The sequence below is a fragment of the Cebidichthys violaceus genome, unplaced genomic scaffold (genome assembly GCF_023349555.1).
Source record: "Cebidichthys violaceus isolate CVI_PGR_0920_01 unplaced genomic scaffold, fCebVio1.0.p SCAF_10, whole genome shotgun sequence".
In the NCBI taxonomy this organism is placed as follows: domain Eukaryota; kingdom Metazoa; phylum Chordata; class Actinopteri; order Perciformes; family Stichaeidae; genus Cebidichthys; species Cebidichthys violaceus.
Genome location: NW_027176263.1, coordinates 989,294 through 1,006,569, shown reverse-complemented (window position 1 = coordinate 1,006,569; position 17,276 = coordinate 989,294). Strand labels below are relative to the sequence as shown.

Here is a 17,276-nt window from a genome sequence, read left to right as displayed (position 1 = left end):
CATTGCAGTGTGTGGAAGACATGGACAACCTGAAGTTCAAATAAAGAGTTAAAGACCACAGGCAAGAGAGCAGGCCAAGGTTTGATCTGTATCAGTAGGATGCTTGGTGAGCCTTGAGGGTGTTGTTGTCCTCTCGATTTGACCCTTAGTTTCCCAGAAAAACTTTCAAATACTGTTCACAACTGCCTGCAAAAGACCCACGTTTTACAATCAGGGGTATTCCTTGACAAGAACTTTTTATCTGTGACTTTTATCAATGACAGGAGAGACAAGAGAGTCCTTCAGTGACTCCTAAATGTCACATCTAATCCCGGGATGGAGCAGGATCTCCAGGATATGTGGGGTTGTCCCTCAGAGAGAGAGAGAGAGAGAGAGAGAGAGTTGATCCAGCACTCGACAGACACCCAATCACAGCCAGCCAACTAAAGCCTGATTGGCTGATGATGTGCAGGGTTACATAAGGCGAGCTTCGAATGTAAATATAAATTGACTGTGTTGATGTGAGTGTGTGTGTGTGTGTGTGTCCAGGTCAGAGGAGTTAGAGTTTAGAGTTGGAAAGTTACAACAGTTCCTTTGATTACTTTCTCTAAACAGTAGCTTTGTTAGGTTAGGTAGAGCCGCTAAGATTAGCTAAATGCCAAAGCCAACACACCTCACTGCTGCAGCTAATGTAAACAGATTAAACCGAGGCTGCTGACTAAAACACACCTGTTTGACAAATAATCTAAGGGACTATTTAAGTCCATGTCACTACATGATGCATTTAATTGTTGTTGTGACATTTTCTGTCCTATCACGTGATCGTCCTCAGCAGAAAAATGGACAATACACAGATTTGGATTTGTAGACAATCAACTTAACATTTTTATGGGCACTAAATGACGTCTTGTGCAGGGGTGCTGGAAGGTAAGAGAATACATCATCATTTACCAAAAAAATAGTCTTTTAAGTCCTCTTTTAAGCCACATGTTGGATCTAAAAACTGAACCGAAGTATAGTCTGAGTATAATGAAGTATAAAACCTCTTCAAAGATACCAAGTGATACCAATAGATACCGATTGTCATGAAATTTTGTTCAGACAATTCATGGTTCCCAGAGGTTGAAGTCTTTGATGATCCCTGAATTGTCCCTACCACCATGAGGTTGACATTTGCACAGACATGTTCCCTCAAATTTCATTTGTTCAATAATGACGAAACATCGGCAAAACTTATTACGAGTTGTACTTTGCTAATTAGCAAACGTTAGCATGCTAACACGCTAGACTAAGGTGTTTAACATGGTAACATTGGGCCTGCCAAACATCAGCATTACATTATCATCGTGGCATGTTAGCATGCTGTTGTTAACATTTAGCTCACAGAGCCATTTGTTCATATTAAAATCTACATCCACATACTTCATTCTAAATGGTCTATTAAAGCATATTTATTGGTTTTAAACCCATATCTTCCTCAGCAGCAAACTGAGCACCAAGCCTCAGCAGCCAACTGTAACCTGGCATGGAATTACAAGGCTTGAAGTAAAAAGCTGCCCCCCTATAGGCATCTCTGACAGCAGATTGTCTCTTTTACACAATGTCAGAACATAATGCTGGACATGAACAGCTGCATAAACACATGAAGTCAGTTAACCCACTGAGGTGAAGAGCTTTTATCACCTTCTTGTTTGGCAGACATCGTCGCTGAGAGTAGTTAAAACACCATAAAGTTAGCAAGCATAGAACAACAGATCTGCACTTCATCCCAGATATCTGGCTCAACACAGGAGATAAGTCTTATCTTGGGGCAGTCTGCATGCGAAAGCAAAATGAACCTTCATCAAGGTGCCAAGGGAGGAAGTATTGTACAGTGTGTAGACATTAGACCACAAGGCTGATGGGTAATGCTGGCGGGTCGGTGAGGCTTTGCTTATAGGCACAGCGGCGTTTTGAGCTAAATCATTATCATGAGGCTTATTAATGTTTAGCAGGTATAATATTAGTGTGTTGATCATTGTAGTGTAAGCATGCTAACATTAGCTAACTAGCGCTACACATAAAGTACAGCTGAGGCTGGTGGGAATGACATCAGTTTTGCAGGTATTTGATAAACCAAAGTGATGGACAGTTGAAATGTGGACCTGATGATAGTTAGAGTTCATAGTAATACATCCAATAGTTGTTGAGATATCTCACATAAAATCACAAATGTCAACCCCAACCTGAAGGTACTGGAAAAGTCAACGTCATCCTCAGGAGACCATGAATGTCTGTATAAAATGTGAGTGTAGCCTGGTGTTGGCAGTCCAGAGACATGTTGAGGAAATGGATCCAATTTCCTCCAAGATTCCTATCTCACATTCTTAGGAACAATAATGTTGAAGACTATGTCATTAGTGGATGACAAAAGAAATAAACAAATTGGTCATACTGCCCAGTAGTAACAACAGGAAAAGAAGAAGTACAGTTACGCCCTGTCTGTGAATGAATGAATGAGTCAGTCATCTTCTACAGTGCCAAATAGAAAGGGAGGTGATTATTAAATAACACCAAAACCACCTAAGATGAACTCACTAGATAAATCAAATGACAGTCAGTTGCTTGTGGTGTTATCAATCAAACTGTATGAAGCCACACACAGACACACACACACACACACACACACACACACACACACACACACACACACACACACACAGCCCTGATGAGGACACATTAGCTGAGTTTTTGAGTGTTAAACTTTGATTATTGTAGCCTATTTTTTTTTTTACTTTAACTTGTAAAATATTAATTTATTTTTTTTTTAGATTGTAATTTACACTATTAACCAACAAACATAGCTATCTACATATTCTCTTTGTTTCAACGAGACGCGAGAAATAAACATACAACTAAGAACAAAGACAACAATGATGATGACGTCAAATAAACATTTAACTGTAGACATACAAGTATGTGAAAAAAAGATAATGACATAATAGGCCTATGTAAAAAAGTATATGCAACATAACATATCTATAAGTCAGATTTCTATCAATTGTAAACAAGAATAAAAAGTGCAACGAGTGGTAGAATATTGACTGATTAATGCAACAACTTTTCAAAGCCTTTAATTTGTCTAGTGTCAAATAAATGAAGGGTATGTAATGGCTGTATATTTAAAATAACATGTCCTTCTAATACTTTAAAAGAACTTTAAAAATAAATGGAGTTTCGCTTGTGTGAAATTAACTGAATAGTTTGCATACTAGTGCAAGGACGCACTACACTCAGCTGCAGCAGCCTCGGGGCGGCAGACAGCGTGAGAAGAAAAAAGCTCCTTTGACGTCAGCCACGTTAGGTTTCAGTAGTCCAAGATGGCGGAGGTGAGCGGGTTGAGGAGCAGAAATCACTTCGAGCCCAACTGCAAAAGCCGAGGCATTGACGAAGGTAAACCGTTGTTGATCTTGTCGAGTGGATCTGTGAGAGTGAATCGATTAAGGAGTGAGGAGCTGAGGAGCGAGGAGGATTAAAAAAAGTGTTTTTTGCTTCGATCGTCTTTGTCTTTTCTGAGGGGTGAACTCGCTTTTCCGTTAGCCTCTGTTTTCATTTGGTGTCCTGAAAAATGTGGTACCCCGTGTCAGAATGTGTCTCCTCCGACGTTAGTCTGCAAACTAGTGTCAACACAGCCCAAACTGTGCTAAAATTAATCTTGAGGCACAAACATGTTGTCAGCGCGTGTTTTCGCTTTGTCAAAACATGTTTTTCCCTCGTTAACTCGAGTGAAACCGATTCTGGCTCGGGTACGAAATTCACCCGCGACACCTGTCTGCTCATTTGTCCGGACCGTCACTTTCACCTGGCGGCTCGTGAACCTGGAGCTGCACAGTCGCACCTTGTATTGTCTTTAACTGCACGTGTTTGTGAAGCTGGAGCAGTTTTCTGTTCAGTCCAACTTAAACACAACACGTTAATCTTCTTCATGGCACTAATGACTCTGGGATATATTTAAATGCTCTATTATTAGTCTGTTCAGTTCTCCAGCAGACTTATCAACGTTAAACGCAAGGCTAATGTTGTCCTCTGAACATGTATTATTATTTATGTAAACCATAGTCATTAACACACTGTTGACTGATGCTAAAATTAATGCATTTCACATCTGATGTTGATATTTCTTGCATTGAATTTGTTTTTTATATTAACTATTTATTTCTTAAATATCTGGATCATGGTTTTTTTCCTCTAAATATACAGTTTATATATTAGTAAATCAGCAACGATTCATGTTCCCATCTGTGACTGACAACGGCGCCGTCCTTAAATTAGATTTAAAGCAGTATTGGGGGGAAATAAGGCTACTGCCAGCACCTTGTTCATATTGAGTAGTTGATTGACTAAAGTTGGCAACATAAATATTTGCAATTTTGATCATCGATCAATCATCAGTGAGTTGTTTAAACGAGCAAAAATGTCAGAAAAATTTACATAATTTCAAACTTTTTTGGAGGTGTTCATAGCAAATTCTCAGCACACTCACTGTTATTGTAACCTTTCTCTCAACCTTGTACAGATTCGTAAACGGTACATTTTCTCCCCATGGTTCCCCACTGAGATACTTTTATCATGATAACCTTTATATCTACTTTCATACGGACCAGCTGACTCTGTGGCAACAACATTCACTGACTGCGGCTGCTCTTAGTCTGCACTTTGTCCTCACGGACTACTGATCGGTCTGCTTGCTGCTATTGAACATTTGCCCTCCTTGACTCTTGTCTAGGGAGGCCGTGGCAGGTTGTCTGCTGGTGTGCATGAAAGTCAGGGTAACTGCATCTACAGTGGATAATTTGTCCGCTTTCGTTAGCTCAGACTCTGCAGTGTTGTTGTCTTGACATATAATAAACCTACATAGCCAGTGGTCACTCAAAATATAATTTTTCTCCAAGTAATTAAGAATGCATAGCCTGGATGTGCCAAGCGGGTGTTGAAACCCTGCTGAGAAGCACTGGTGTTAATAATCAGTCTTGCAACAGTAGAGAAACAGCTCCAGCATGAGTTTCTCAACACTTAAACTGTCAGTGTTCTCTCCTACGATCCAAAATGTGAAATGGGATTTAAAAACAACGGCATCAGCAAATATTTAACATCTTGCTTGCGGCGTATTTGTCACCGTCTAACTCGCAGCAGTGGTGAAATTTTCCTCGCATGCTTCAACTTCACTCCCAACGTTTTTGTCAGGGTCTTCATTCCTATGAAGGCTCCCGTTTAAGTCGAGTGGTCCATGGACTTATCAAAGTGTGCCTCAGATATAGTGCAGGAGTCCAGAGAAGGGAGAGCTGATTTGGGACGCGGTGCTGAGACGTAGGACCGGCCTGCACTCTATTCATGCCATGCATAGTTAAAGATAGACCCCACACTTGTGTGTTTGTGTGTGCTACACAAACTCATCTTATCCCTTAACAACTTTGTGTGTGAGTGTAACGCTGTGCAGAGTAAAAAGTATATAGGCCAGTTAACATCTGCTCAGTGGCTCCATAAGATAAGAGGTGATGCAGCTAATTTTAGTTCTGCCCTCGTTTGCTGCGAGCTGAGGCTGAAGGACGGGGCCACTTTATCAGAGCGTAGCGGTGAAGGCGCATATCGGCAAAGATAATGCGTTTTCACTGGCTGTTGTGCTTCCTTGCATGCTTATTGTGTTCTCCTCGCGGTCCCAGCAGAATGGTGTCTTTGTGTGGGTCCCCTCTGAGCCACTTCATCCTGCTGAGAGCTGCTCTGGACTCGGATGTGATCCTGCCAGACGGCCTCAGACTGATGAAGTCTGCTGGGCTAATTTGTGTGCGGAGAGCAGATTACTGTATGGCTGGATTACTGCTCCGTGCCTTCGGCCCAGCAGAGCATGGCTGCTTTCCTTTTTGGTGGCTTTGCAGCAACTACAGAGTTGATCTCGTGGATGCCCCATTTCCAGTTGTCCTATTTGAGGGACTCACAACGGCCCTCCCACTTCCTTAAAGTGGCCCAGTGCTGGTGCCTGGATTCAGACAAGCCAGCATTACCACCACTTAAAAAAAGTAGATAAAACAAACGGTACAACAACTAAGATGTGTAATCTACTGTGAGGAGTGTAAGAAAACACAAAATGAGTGTTGGAAAAGGATCCAGGTCTTGAACATCACCTAAATTTTGACGTTGGTTTGATAGTTGAGGCAGCTGATAGTCAGTAAAAGTAAGATAGTATGTTATTGATCCGGTTTGTTGTTGTTTTTGTCTCCCCTGTCACTGGTTCCTTAGCTTAGCGCCCAGCACAGTGTTGAGGACCATCTATTTTTGTTGGAGATACTCATTTAAAATGTGTTATCTAGCTTGTGTGTCTGCTGCTGCTGTAGCTCACTACCTGGGGTCACGTTTGTGATGAGCTGGTTGGTACAGCATGAACTCTCTCTTCATGCCCTCTTCCTGTGTCAACCACACAAGGCACCGCTGTCGTCGCTCTCTGTAGTGAACGATGGAGACATTTGGTTTGGATGTCTACACCGGTAGAGTAAAATAATTTAGGTTCTACTTGCTTGACGTAGCAATGTTTATTCTATCACTGTTGGAAACAGGTGGAGTATCGGGGGTGTGTCTTTTGTCCCTGCACTCTTTCTTCAGATGAGTAATTGAATGAGGAAGTCAGTGACTTGCATGCAGGTCCAGCGTGTCCATCAAGGGATGGGTCCTGCTGATTTGAATGTGGTGAGAGTCACTGTGGAGCGACGATTAACTCGGTACAGTTGACTGGCTAGTCGTTTGAAATATTTGAATGAGCAATGATTAATGCTAGTTGGCCGATGGATTGTCACTTTTGAGTTTGTGCTTCAGGGAGTGTCATCTTAATCCTGCGCCAGGGATTAATCTACACCAGGAAGGAAGGGGGGGGGGTATTTACCTCTGCACAGAACTGGATTAACAGTCATAACATGTAAATGTTTGTTCAAGCAGCTTCATTTTTGAATAATGCTTCATAGAGGTCTGAAAACTACAACGTAACACTACCAAGACGAGCGACCCGTCTGCATGCGTCAGTTTGTGGTTCAGCACCCTTACTTTTAGTTGTTACTGTGACAGGAAGTAAGGTATCTTACAGTTTTAGAGGCAAAAGACTTTCATAGAAACTGGCTGAGATGAAGAATGTGAAAACGCTGTCCCCTTAACTTATTTTTCTTCTGTCTTTTTTTTTTTTGCTGGCCCTTTGTGATTTTCAGGCTATTTTTGAGCTTGACCTAGATGGGCCGACCAGAGTGGATGACAGTATTTAGCTGTAAAGATCTACAATATGACCGCATGGAGGGCGTTTCTCCTTCTCTTAAACTTCTCCAAACTTATGACGATGAAACCTGGTGGTGTTTGATCCTAAACACACAAACCCCGCCTCCACATCTTGCGCCTGTTGTTTTGTACATTAACACGCAGCATGATGTTATCTGAACGGTGTATTTTAATCTTTTTTGCTCTACTTTGTCCGGTTATCTAAAGGCTTGAGTGGTGTGGAAGATGTCCCCATTTATCGGCACAAGCAGAGGCCTCCTTTAGCCCGGCCTGAAGACCTGGAGGATGAACAGCTCCCCAGGACCAGGGCCTCAAACTCGGGCAAAAAAGCCAAGCTCAACCTCTCACCAGACGAGTTCCTGGAAGGAGAGGTAAAGTGTTGCTGTATTTCCTGTCTAGTGACCAGCATGTTTACCACTAATATTTATCTACTAGAAATCTTTAAATTATCTCTGTGTCTTTGCTGTTCGTCAGGCTCCTGAATGTGTTCACCTTATTTTCCCCTCCCAGACGCTTTAATTGCTGATCTCAGCGTTGTTATTTTCAGTTCCCTGTTTCCTCCGTGAAACCCGCCTCATCATCACTGTAACGACCTAAATGCTTTCTCGATGCCAGAGAAAGCCACTGATTGATTGCAAACTCGTGTCTTCAGGCTGCTGCTGTGGTGGAGGAGGAGGAGGAGGAGGAGGAAGAGGAGAAGGAGGAAGAGGAGAAGGCCAGACCCATCCAGATCGTCGTGGCCAACGAGGACGAGCACAGCTTCGAGCTGGACGCCGCGGCGCTGGAGAGGATCCTGCTGCAGGACCACGTGAAGGACCTGAACGTGGTGGTGGTGTCGGTGGCCGGGGCCTTCCGCAAGGGCAAGTCCTTCCTGCTGGACTTCATGCTGCGCTACATGCACAGTCAGGTGAGAATAATCATGTGTTTCAACGTACACACAGTCCTGTGGAGATCAAGAGAGTCAAGTTCTTAATGCATGACGTCAAGCGTTGCTTATGTGACGCTGCATATATTATTAAGATCCGGACAAAACAATCTTTAACGTCATGGGTGCACTGATGGCAACTTCAGAGCAACCGTGCCAGACTGAAATATAAATAGTGATATTTCTCTCTGAGTCTTTGCACATTGAAGTTTAAATATTAACTTTGATCACTTTTAGTGATGGTCTCATTTACATAGAAATAGCCTATAATAACTAAAATACACTCCGATGCAGTTGCTCTTAAATTTATCACCCATAGGTCAAATTGGTGTGATACATTTGGCCCATCAGTTATCATTGTTCACACTTGTACTGATTGTGAAAGGCTGATGGTGTCTTTTACATGAGCTCAGTAAACATAATTCCTCTTGCACTTTAATATTGTGTAACATTCACAGGCAGTAGAGATTCTGAAAACAGGTGGGCTGGATAAATGAGTAGAGCAGATGAGATTACAACCGGCACAGACATGTGCGTCTTGTTTGGTCTCATCCTGAGAAACTGACTCAACCAGGTGACTAACACGTGGGGCATCAATGCGGCGCAGTGGTTTAACTGGTCTCCACTTACTGGGAAGGTGAATGTCGCCATATTTAGGTTTCATAATAAGAGTTTAGGAACTTTAGTGTAATTATAATAATATAAGAGTTTTGGTCCAATACTCTTAATTTCCCTGTGTGGTTACTGGCCTTTTATATAATATCTGTAAATATGAATAACACCAAGTGGTCACACACACACACACACACACACACACACACACACACACACACACACACACACACACACACTCTTGAGCTTTAACAACTGTGTGTCTCAACAACAACTAGTCCTTAAGCTAAGCAGCCAGGATCACCTTACACTCACTTGCACATACTCTCTCTGACACACACACACACACACACACACACACACACACACACACACACACACCCGTAAAGAGGGAGGAATGTTTCTCTCACAGCTGTGATGAATGTTTTCATTCATGTAAGTCTGACCAGATCTGCACATGTTCACATTTTCCCCTGAATACTGATATCCTGTTTCTTCAGACTGTGGCTCTTGATAGTCAGTTCCATCCAGAAGTTAATGTTGCAAACAGCAGCTGTCACAGGCGTGTGTTCATCTGTTGTTATTGGACTGCAGCTACATGTTCTCATCAAGCGACGGACTGCATTCCTGCTCTGTCGAGTGGTAGTGACGAGGCCTTCGGCACAGACGTCATGTTGTACACACCAAGAATCAGTGTTCATGCATACTTTGCCTTGCAAATCAGGTATTTGCTTGTCAGGTGAGGCTTGTTGACGCACTTCCTATTTGTGGTCAGTGGATCTCCTCCTTTTTAAAGTCATAACACAACTTTTTTTTTTTTTGGGATGAGGGCCTTTTAATGATGCATAAAACAAAAGACTGATAAGATAAACCTTACATCCAATGGGTGTTCATCTAAAGCTGAAGCCTTGTGCTGCAGCATATTCGTGTTTCTGTGTGACTCAACCAGTGTCTCCCAGAGTGATTTGTTCACTCCTGTTACTGTGCACACTGTACGAACATGAGGACGATGGTGTGACTTGTGATGCTACGGTGTCCTGTGGTGGTTTAAGTCAGCTATCAAGAAAGAACGGATGGTACCTGACTGGTTAGTTATTAATATTGTGGTCACAGACAAATTTAACAAAAGCTCTTTCTCTCTCTCTCAACCCTTTTTTTTTTTTTTTTTTTTCTATCCCAACCCATTTTCTCATCTCTTCTTCCATTCTTATTTCCTCTCATCTTATCCTATCCTCGTCTCCTCCGTCCTTCTCACCTTCAACAGCAGAGTGAGTCGTGGATTGGAGGGGATGATGAGCCCCTGACGGGGTTCACCTGGAGAGGGGGCTGCGAGAGGGAAACCACAGGAATTCAGATCTGGAGCGAAGTCTTTGTGGTCGACAAGCCTGACGGCAGCAAGGTAGACGGTGATCAAACAAACAGTACAATAAGTCCCGATGAGCTTCATCTTCACATGAAGCTCATAAGGAACCTGCTGCATATACGAATTTTGTGTTTTTACCAGTGTAAACATTAACAGCAAAAACACAAATGCCCTACTTGGCCGACAGGCTGCAGTATTTTACATCTATTGCATCTCTTGTCAACAGGTCGCTGTGCTCCTCGTGGACACTCAGGGAGCTTTCGACAGCCAGTCCACCATAAAGGACTGTGCCACTGTGTTCGCCCTCAGCACCATGACCAGCTCTGTACAGGTGAGACTTAAAAAGCTTGTGTTGTCTGGTGTAAATATGCTGTTTTTCTTTCTCTTACAATCATGTCCCATGTGGTGTGTCTTCCTTTTTTGTTTTTTTCAGGTGTACAACCTCTCCCAGAACATACAGGAGGACGACCTGCAGCATCTGCAGGTTGGTGTCACGTCTTCTCCTCCTCTGGGAAAATAGCACCAAAGTTACAGTAACTCCTGTTACCGGATCATAACTAGTTTTTCCTCTCACATTCAGCTCTTCACAGAATATGGCCGCCTGGCAATGGAAGAGATCTACCTAAAACCTTTCCAGGTACTGACTGTGAACATGCATGTCGTCTGAATGATATATAGAACATGCATCGTGTGCATAGAGTTATATTATATTAAATAAGTAGCTGCACAGCAAATCATGCAGTTTTCTAATAATTATTATAATATTAGATTATTAACATATCTATAGAATTGAGAAAATAACAATAAGACTCAAAACTGTGTTTCAGTCCCTGATGTTTCTGATTCGGGACTGGTGTTATCCTTATGATCACAACTACGGGCTGGAAGGAGGCAACAACTTCCTGGACAAAAGACTACAAGTGAGAATCTTTTTTAAATTTTTTTGAAAATGCAGATTTGTCTTTTTGTGGCTACTGGAAATATTTGTCTACCCTGACCTTTCTACACATTGTTGAAGACGTTTCTGCAGCAGGTCACACACACTCGCTGCTCCTGTCAGACACACCACACCTCTTTTTCATAACCACTTATCTCATCGTCTGTTCAGGTGTGTGCAAAATGTGCTTAGCGCGACGCATGCGTCTGTGTTTACACGCTCCACACATCAGTCAATGACGAGAAGGAAAAAAAGCACACACTTTCACTGTGAGTCAATTGTTGTCTGCTGCTGACTCAGGTGAGACAGAACCAGCACGAGGAGCTGCAGAATGTGAGGAAGCACATCCACTCCTGCTTCTCCAACATCGGCTGCTTCCTGCTGCCACATCCGGGCCTCAAGGTGGCCACCAACCAGCACTTTGACGGCAGGCTGAAAGGTGAGGAAAAACAGGAACATGAACTAATAACAAAGACTAGTGATGGCTGAAGCATGCTGGGCTGAAACGTTTCAGAGGACAATCGAGGTGTGTGTTTTGTGCGTTTCAGACATCGATAGCGATTTTAAGAGGGCGCTGGCCAGACTGGTGCCTCTCCTCCTGGCCCCAGACCGCCTGGTGGAAAAGGAGATCGGAGGCAACAAAGTCACCTGCAGAGATCTCCTGGAGTACTTCAAGGTCCTGCAAGATTTTATTCAAAGTCCAGTGGTTTTCACACTGATAAAAAGACAAACAAAAGCTTGATGGAGCATAAATGGCACAAAATTGTTTCGTTTTTTCACAGTAGATGTCAACAATGTCCTGTAGATTTAAAGAAAAAAACAATCCAAGTTTAGTCACTGCATAGACACACAACACGTGTACAATATGTCCCCCAGGCTGTTGATTTCCTGTGTTATCATCAGGTGTGATAAACTGTATTATTTTCCATTCCTGCAGGCTTACATAAAGATCTATCAAGGGGAGGAACTGCCTCACCCGAAGTCCATGCTGCAGGTTAGTTACCGTCTGAGGCAGCTTATCAAGTATGGCTCACACTTTTTGTTTTTTTATCTTGAACCTCATCGTCTTCTCCCGTTCGTCAGGCGACAGCAGAAGCCAACAACTTGACAGCTGTGGCAGGAGCCAAAGACATGTACGGCAAGAACATGGAGCTGGTGAGCACGTGTTTATCTTTCAGTCATCATGAGTTATGATCGCTTCATTAACCCAAAAATCACCAAATACGACCAGGTGTCATTGAAGGAGAGGGGGGAGGTGTTATGTTTACATGAAACTAGCAGCACACTGAGTCATTTTAATTGTTTAATCTCTAATAAAAATCTTCCCAAAATGGGCCCTAATGCACGTGCAGCTGGAGGTGTCTTCATCTCTTCCTCCGTCATTCTCAGGTCTGCGGCGGGGACAAGCCTTACATCGCCCCGGCCGACCTGGAGCGCTGCCACGAGGAGTTCCTCGAGCACTCGGTGCGTCACTTCCGCTCCGTGAAGAAAATGGGCGGAGACGAGTTCTGCCAGCGCTACCAGAACCAGCTGGAGTCGGAGCTGGGCGAGGCCTTCGCCAGCTTCTCGAAGCACAACGACGGCAAGAACATCTTCTACGCGGCGCGCACGCCCGCCACGCTTTTCGCGGTCATGTTTGTCACCTACGTGGTCTCCGGGCTGACGGGCTTCATCGGCCTGAGCGTCTTGGCGGCGCTGGCTAACCTGGTCATGGGCGTGGCGCTGCTGTCGCTCTGCGCCTGGGCCTATGTGAAGTACTCTGGAGAGTTTCGGGAGGTGGGGACATTGATAGATCTGGTGGCCGAGACACTCTGGGAACAGGTGGGTCGTGTGTGTGTGTGTGTGTGTGTGTGTGTGTGTGTGTGTGTGTGTGTGTGTGTGTGTGTGTGTGTGTGTGTGTGTGTGTGTGTGTGTGTGTGTGTGTGTGTGTGTGTGTGTGTGTGTGTGTGTGTGTGTGTGGCAGAAAATAGGTTATTTCTTAAGATTTGGCTTGAATGATAATACACTTGAGGTCAAATGTTTTTTAACAGAAAAGGTCTGGAAATAGGAAATGTCAGATATCAAAGCAGAAATAACCTTATCATGTCATCCAAGAAATAAGAGTAACTCGATATTGCACTTCAGAAAAACCAAAGATATATGTTTGTAAAATAGACAATGTCGCAAACTAATATGTTTTCATTTTTGATTAACTTGTTGATTATTTCTTTCAACTAATTGCTTAAAGTCTAAAAATATTTAATGTCAGAAAATAGTGACTTTTCCAAAGCCCAAGGTGATGTCTTCAGGTTGTCACTGAGCAACAAATCATCCCATTTGAGAAGCTGATCTTTAGCATTTGTGTTTGATAGATAATTCAAATGATCAATCGGTTATAAAAGATCGTTGCCAATTCTCTTGGTGGTGGACTTGTTACAGGCCTACATTTCAGAGTTTGTCCACCAGAGAGCACTGAGGGAAGATGTCCCATTCCATACATAGACTTCCTGGTTAATAGCCATTCATCAGCTAATATATTGTTTGATTCTTTTTTTTTTACTTTTGAACATTGTTGTCAAAGCTTAAGACAGGAGTCAAATGATGTTTTTTGAAGGGATTGACATTTTAATTATATTTTCTTTTCTCCAAATGAATAACAATATAAAGTTATATTTAGTGTTCCTGCCATTGGTTTCTACTGTAGTTTAGTTTCTGTGTTTTGAAAAGAGAAACAAGAATCCTTCCATCAGTTTTTAATTCCTTCTGTCCACTGCATGTTTATGATCGTCTTCACATCCGTCTCACGAACTCTTAAATCACCTTCCAGCGCTCCGTCCACACTCAAACTCCATCAGCACACACTGTTATTTGCTCCATCAGTTGTTGTCCTGCAGACTCTAATATAGAGTCGGGGTGTTTCTGGGTTTCTTATCTATTTAATCTAGTTTCATGAATGTTTGCGATTCAACACAAACGCAGCCCTCGTGTCTCCTCTGACTTCTCCTTCCTTCCTCTGCTTCTGTCTCCTCCTCTCTCTTTGCCTCACAGAAGACAGTGAGAAAGGTGAGAGCTGTTGGTTCTCTGATCTTCTGTTCTCAACATCTTTTCCTTTCCTTTTTACTTTCTCCACCTCCTGCGGCCGGTCTCCCTGTTTTTCTTTTGTTTTTCGTTTGTAAGGTTCAACATCTACCCAGTTTTCTCATCTTTTCATCTCTTCTTTTCTAACCTTTTTATTTCTCCTGAATCTGGATCCATCTTTTTCTTCCCCCCTCCTCTTCCTGCTCCAGTGTTCCTGTCAGTTCCTCGTTTTTTAACTCTCCCGTTCCTCCCTGCTGTCCTCTCAGGTGTTTTCCAAACTTTTGGAGCCTCTCAGGAGCCGCCTGGCTTGGCCCGTCTCGCTGGGCCTCGGAGCTCCGTCTCCTCTCAACAACAACTACAAGAAGATGAACTAGCTGCCGGCTGGATTTACAGACTGTTGATCTTCATTTTTTTTATATCAAAACTTGTGCAGTTTGCTGGCTTCTTGATAGTTAATTTTCAGTCCAATGGTGCTGGATTCTTGTACTTTAACGCGTGGACACTGACGGGCCAGACCCATCTCAGGATCTCAAAGACGTGACGCCGGCACAAACGGTCAATTATCTTGGATGACTGATTTCTCTTTTTTCTTTTCTTTAATGTTTATTTCCGTTGAAGAGGTTTTGTTCAGTTGTGTTGTGAATCTTTCCGTGGTCGCTTTGTGTTTTAGTTTCTTTATTTTACCGTAAACGGTTTTCTTCCCTAACCTGCTTTCTTTCCGTTTCTTTGTCCCCTTTATGGATACTTTTTCTTTTCGACGAGTTCATTTGATTTGTTCTCACAGAATCCTCTTTCTGTCTCTTCTCCTGCAGGTTTTGAAGCCGCTAAGTGAACATTATATGGAAGACAACGTCAGACAGACGGTGGTTAACTCCATCAGAGCCAGCTTGACAGAACCGGGCTCGCAGCGCACCAAGTTAAAGACTCACTGACGCTCTTCCTCCTCATCTCTCCCGTCGTCTTCATCACCCTCCTGCCCACTCGCCCAATGTGTTCAATCCTAGAACTGTGGAACTAGTTCAACACCAAAGCTGATCCTCTTTTAATCCCTCCCAAACGTCCATCGTCACCACATGGCTGCCCCCATCTTCATCTGTTGTGGACCTGCCCTGCTCTTCATCGCCCCCCAGTGCCTCAGAGCAGAAACAGCACGTTCACCAGAGGACGGAGGAGAGAAGCCGGTAACGTCGCCAAAACCGGACCTGAAGGACCGTCTCTTCAGTGTGCCATGCTGTGATAGATGTCTTTTGCTGTAGGCACACGCACACACGCACACACACACACACACACACACACACACGTATGCTGGTAGCGGACTGCACTCGCTTCAGGATTGAGCTGCAATTCAGGGAAAACTGACAACAACAATGGATGCAAACTGAAACACTTTTCTGTGCATTTAATCGTCTTGTCTTACAAGTCAGAGTTTACTTTCTCTTCAGTCTGTTTAATGAACGTTTCCTACAAGCACAAGAGACTATCGACTAATAGTGAGGTGATTGTCGAGTCTGGTTTTGTTATTGCAGTATAATCAGGAAATAGATTTTATTGATTCTGAATTGAAAATCCTGTCCTGGACCAGCTGGAGAGGCGTTTCACTTTTTATTTTCCAGTCTGTCTTCTACAAATTTGAGCTGTGTAGAACGTTTCTTCTTCTTCTTCTGACATGCTACTGACTCCATTCATTCAGTTTCTCTCAATACGTCTGGAAAGGTTAACCAGGTAACATAATGCCACGCTGGGCTCAGGTTGCTTCTAGCTGTCCGCACGTCTTTCCCTTTAATATTTTGTGATTGTAATCGTGAAGAGAACTGTAGGAAGCCTCGAGCCTCTCAGCTGACTTTTGAAGTGTTTTTTTTTTTTTAAATTAGGACTAATGTTTTATCTGGCCTTCAGTGTCTCGTAGCGAACCGGCCCGCCTTTGGCCCTCTGCATGGTGTTAAGAGCTACTGTGTCGTAGCATTAAACTAGCTAACAGCTTTTACAGCCAAGGTGTCTATAGTTAGGTAGCCAGGGAGGACTTTCATGTTGAACCATTTTCTCTTCCGCTGCCTTTTTATTTTTATTTTTTTATTAAAGCTGCACTAGAAGGTTTCCCTCAGTTGTAAGACCTTGATTCTTGATTTTGGGAGCCTTATTTAGTTGGAGCTCAAACTCCTATTACATCTTTTAATGAATTAGTTGAAACCTTTGGAAAATACGCTCATTTGCTTTCTTGAGTCAGTTAAATTGATATCATATCTGTAGGATGAATATACAGCCAGCAGGGGGGGAACTTAGAAGAACAGCCTAAAGCAGCACCTTAAATGCTCAATAATTAACATGGAATATCATACACACAAACCAAAGTGCTGTTTACCCTTTTTCCAATCTTCATGCTAAGCTAACTGGCTCCAGCTTCAGCGGACCGATATACATCTTCCCGTTTAACTCTATGCAACAAAGTGAAAAGGCGTATCTCCCAAAAATGTTGAACTATTTCTCTCTGAGCTCTTTTTTCTTTTTGTTGATTCCGTCCACATTATTTCTCACCTCAAGCGCCAGTGTCACACTGTACAGTCTCTCTTTCTGTGATCACGCAAGCACATCGGGCATGTTGTTGGATTACATATTTAAATAAACTTTGTATACATTTTATAGTGAATCAGTTGACAATTGCTGTTTTCTTGATCAACTTAACTTTGGTTTGTTTAAGAATAAGTTGCTGCTGTAGGGTTTACCTGTAGTTTATATCCTTTTCATGAGGATGGATGTTAATAGAAACATGGTGTGAATATTTGGATTCTGATAGGGAAATCTTTTGATTGTGACGAGTGGGTCGGAGACAATGTATTGTCTGCCTTTTAAAGATATCTCCTGTAATTTATTTTTGAATAAATCATCAATTCAATTCTTATGGCTCCTTTTTTTTTTTTAAGATTATTTCTGGGGAAAAGAATCGTGTTAAAATTGCTTTTTTTGGCCATTTGTTTAACATTTTAGTTTTATAAATTTTTTCAAGATCTATGCCTATCTGTCATGGGTAATCTACGTCTAATATTAGCATTATTGCAGAGTTGCTCAATCAGTGGCCTCATTTCATAAAGGTCACTGAGAAGTTGCCAAGACGAGCT

The 17,276-nt window shown here is 42.7% G+C and overlaps 1 protein-coding gene across 1 annotated transcript; it reads left to right on the top strand.

Moving 5' to 3' along the window:
• The first annotated feature begins 3,314 nt into the window (after positions 1–3,314).
• atl2 (atlastin GTPase 2) lies at positions 3,315–17,053 on the top strand. Its single transcript, XM_068719649.1, has 14 exons — positions 3,315–3,411; positions 7,477–7,640; positions 7,922–8,176; positions 10,071–10,205; positions 10,396–10,500; positions 10,603–10,653; positions 10,750–10,806; positions 10,997–11,089; positions 11,407–11,545; positions 11,655–11,782; positions 12,044–12,100; positions 12,190–12,261; positions 12,496–12,927; positions 14,976–17,053. Exons 1-14 carry the CDS (start codon positions 3,339–3,341, stop codon positions 15,093–15,095), a joined length of 1,881 nt encoding a protein of 626 aa, XP_068575750.1. The 5' UTR covers positions 3,315–3,338; the 3' UTR covers positions 15,096–17,053.
• Positions 17,054–17,276: the final 223 nt, after the last annotated feature.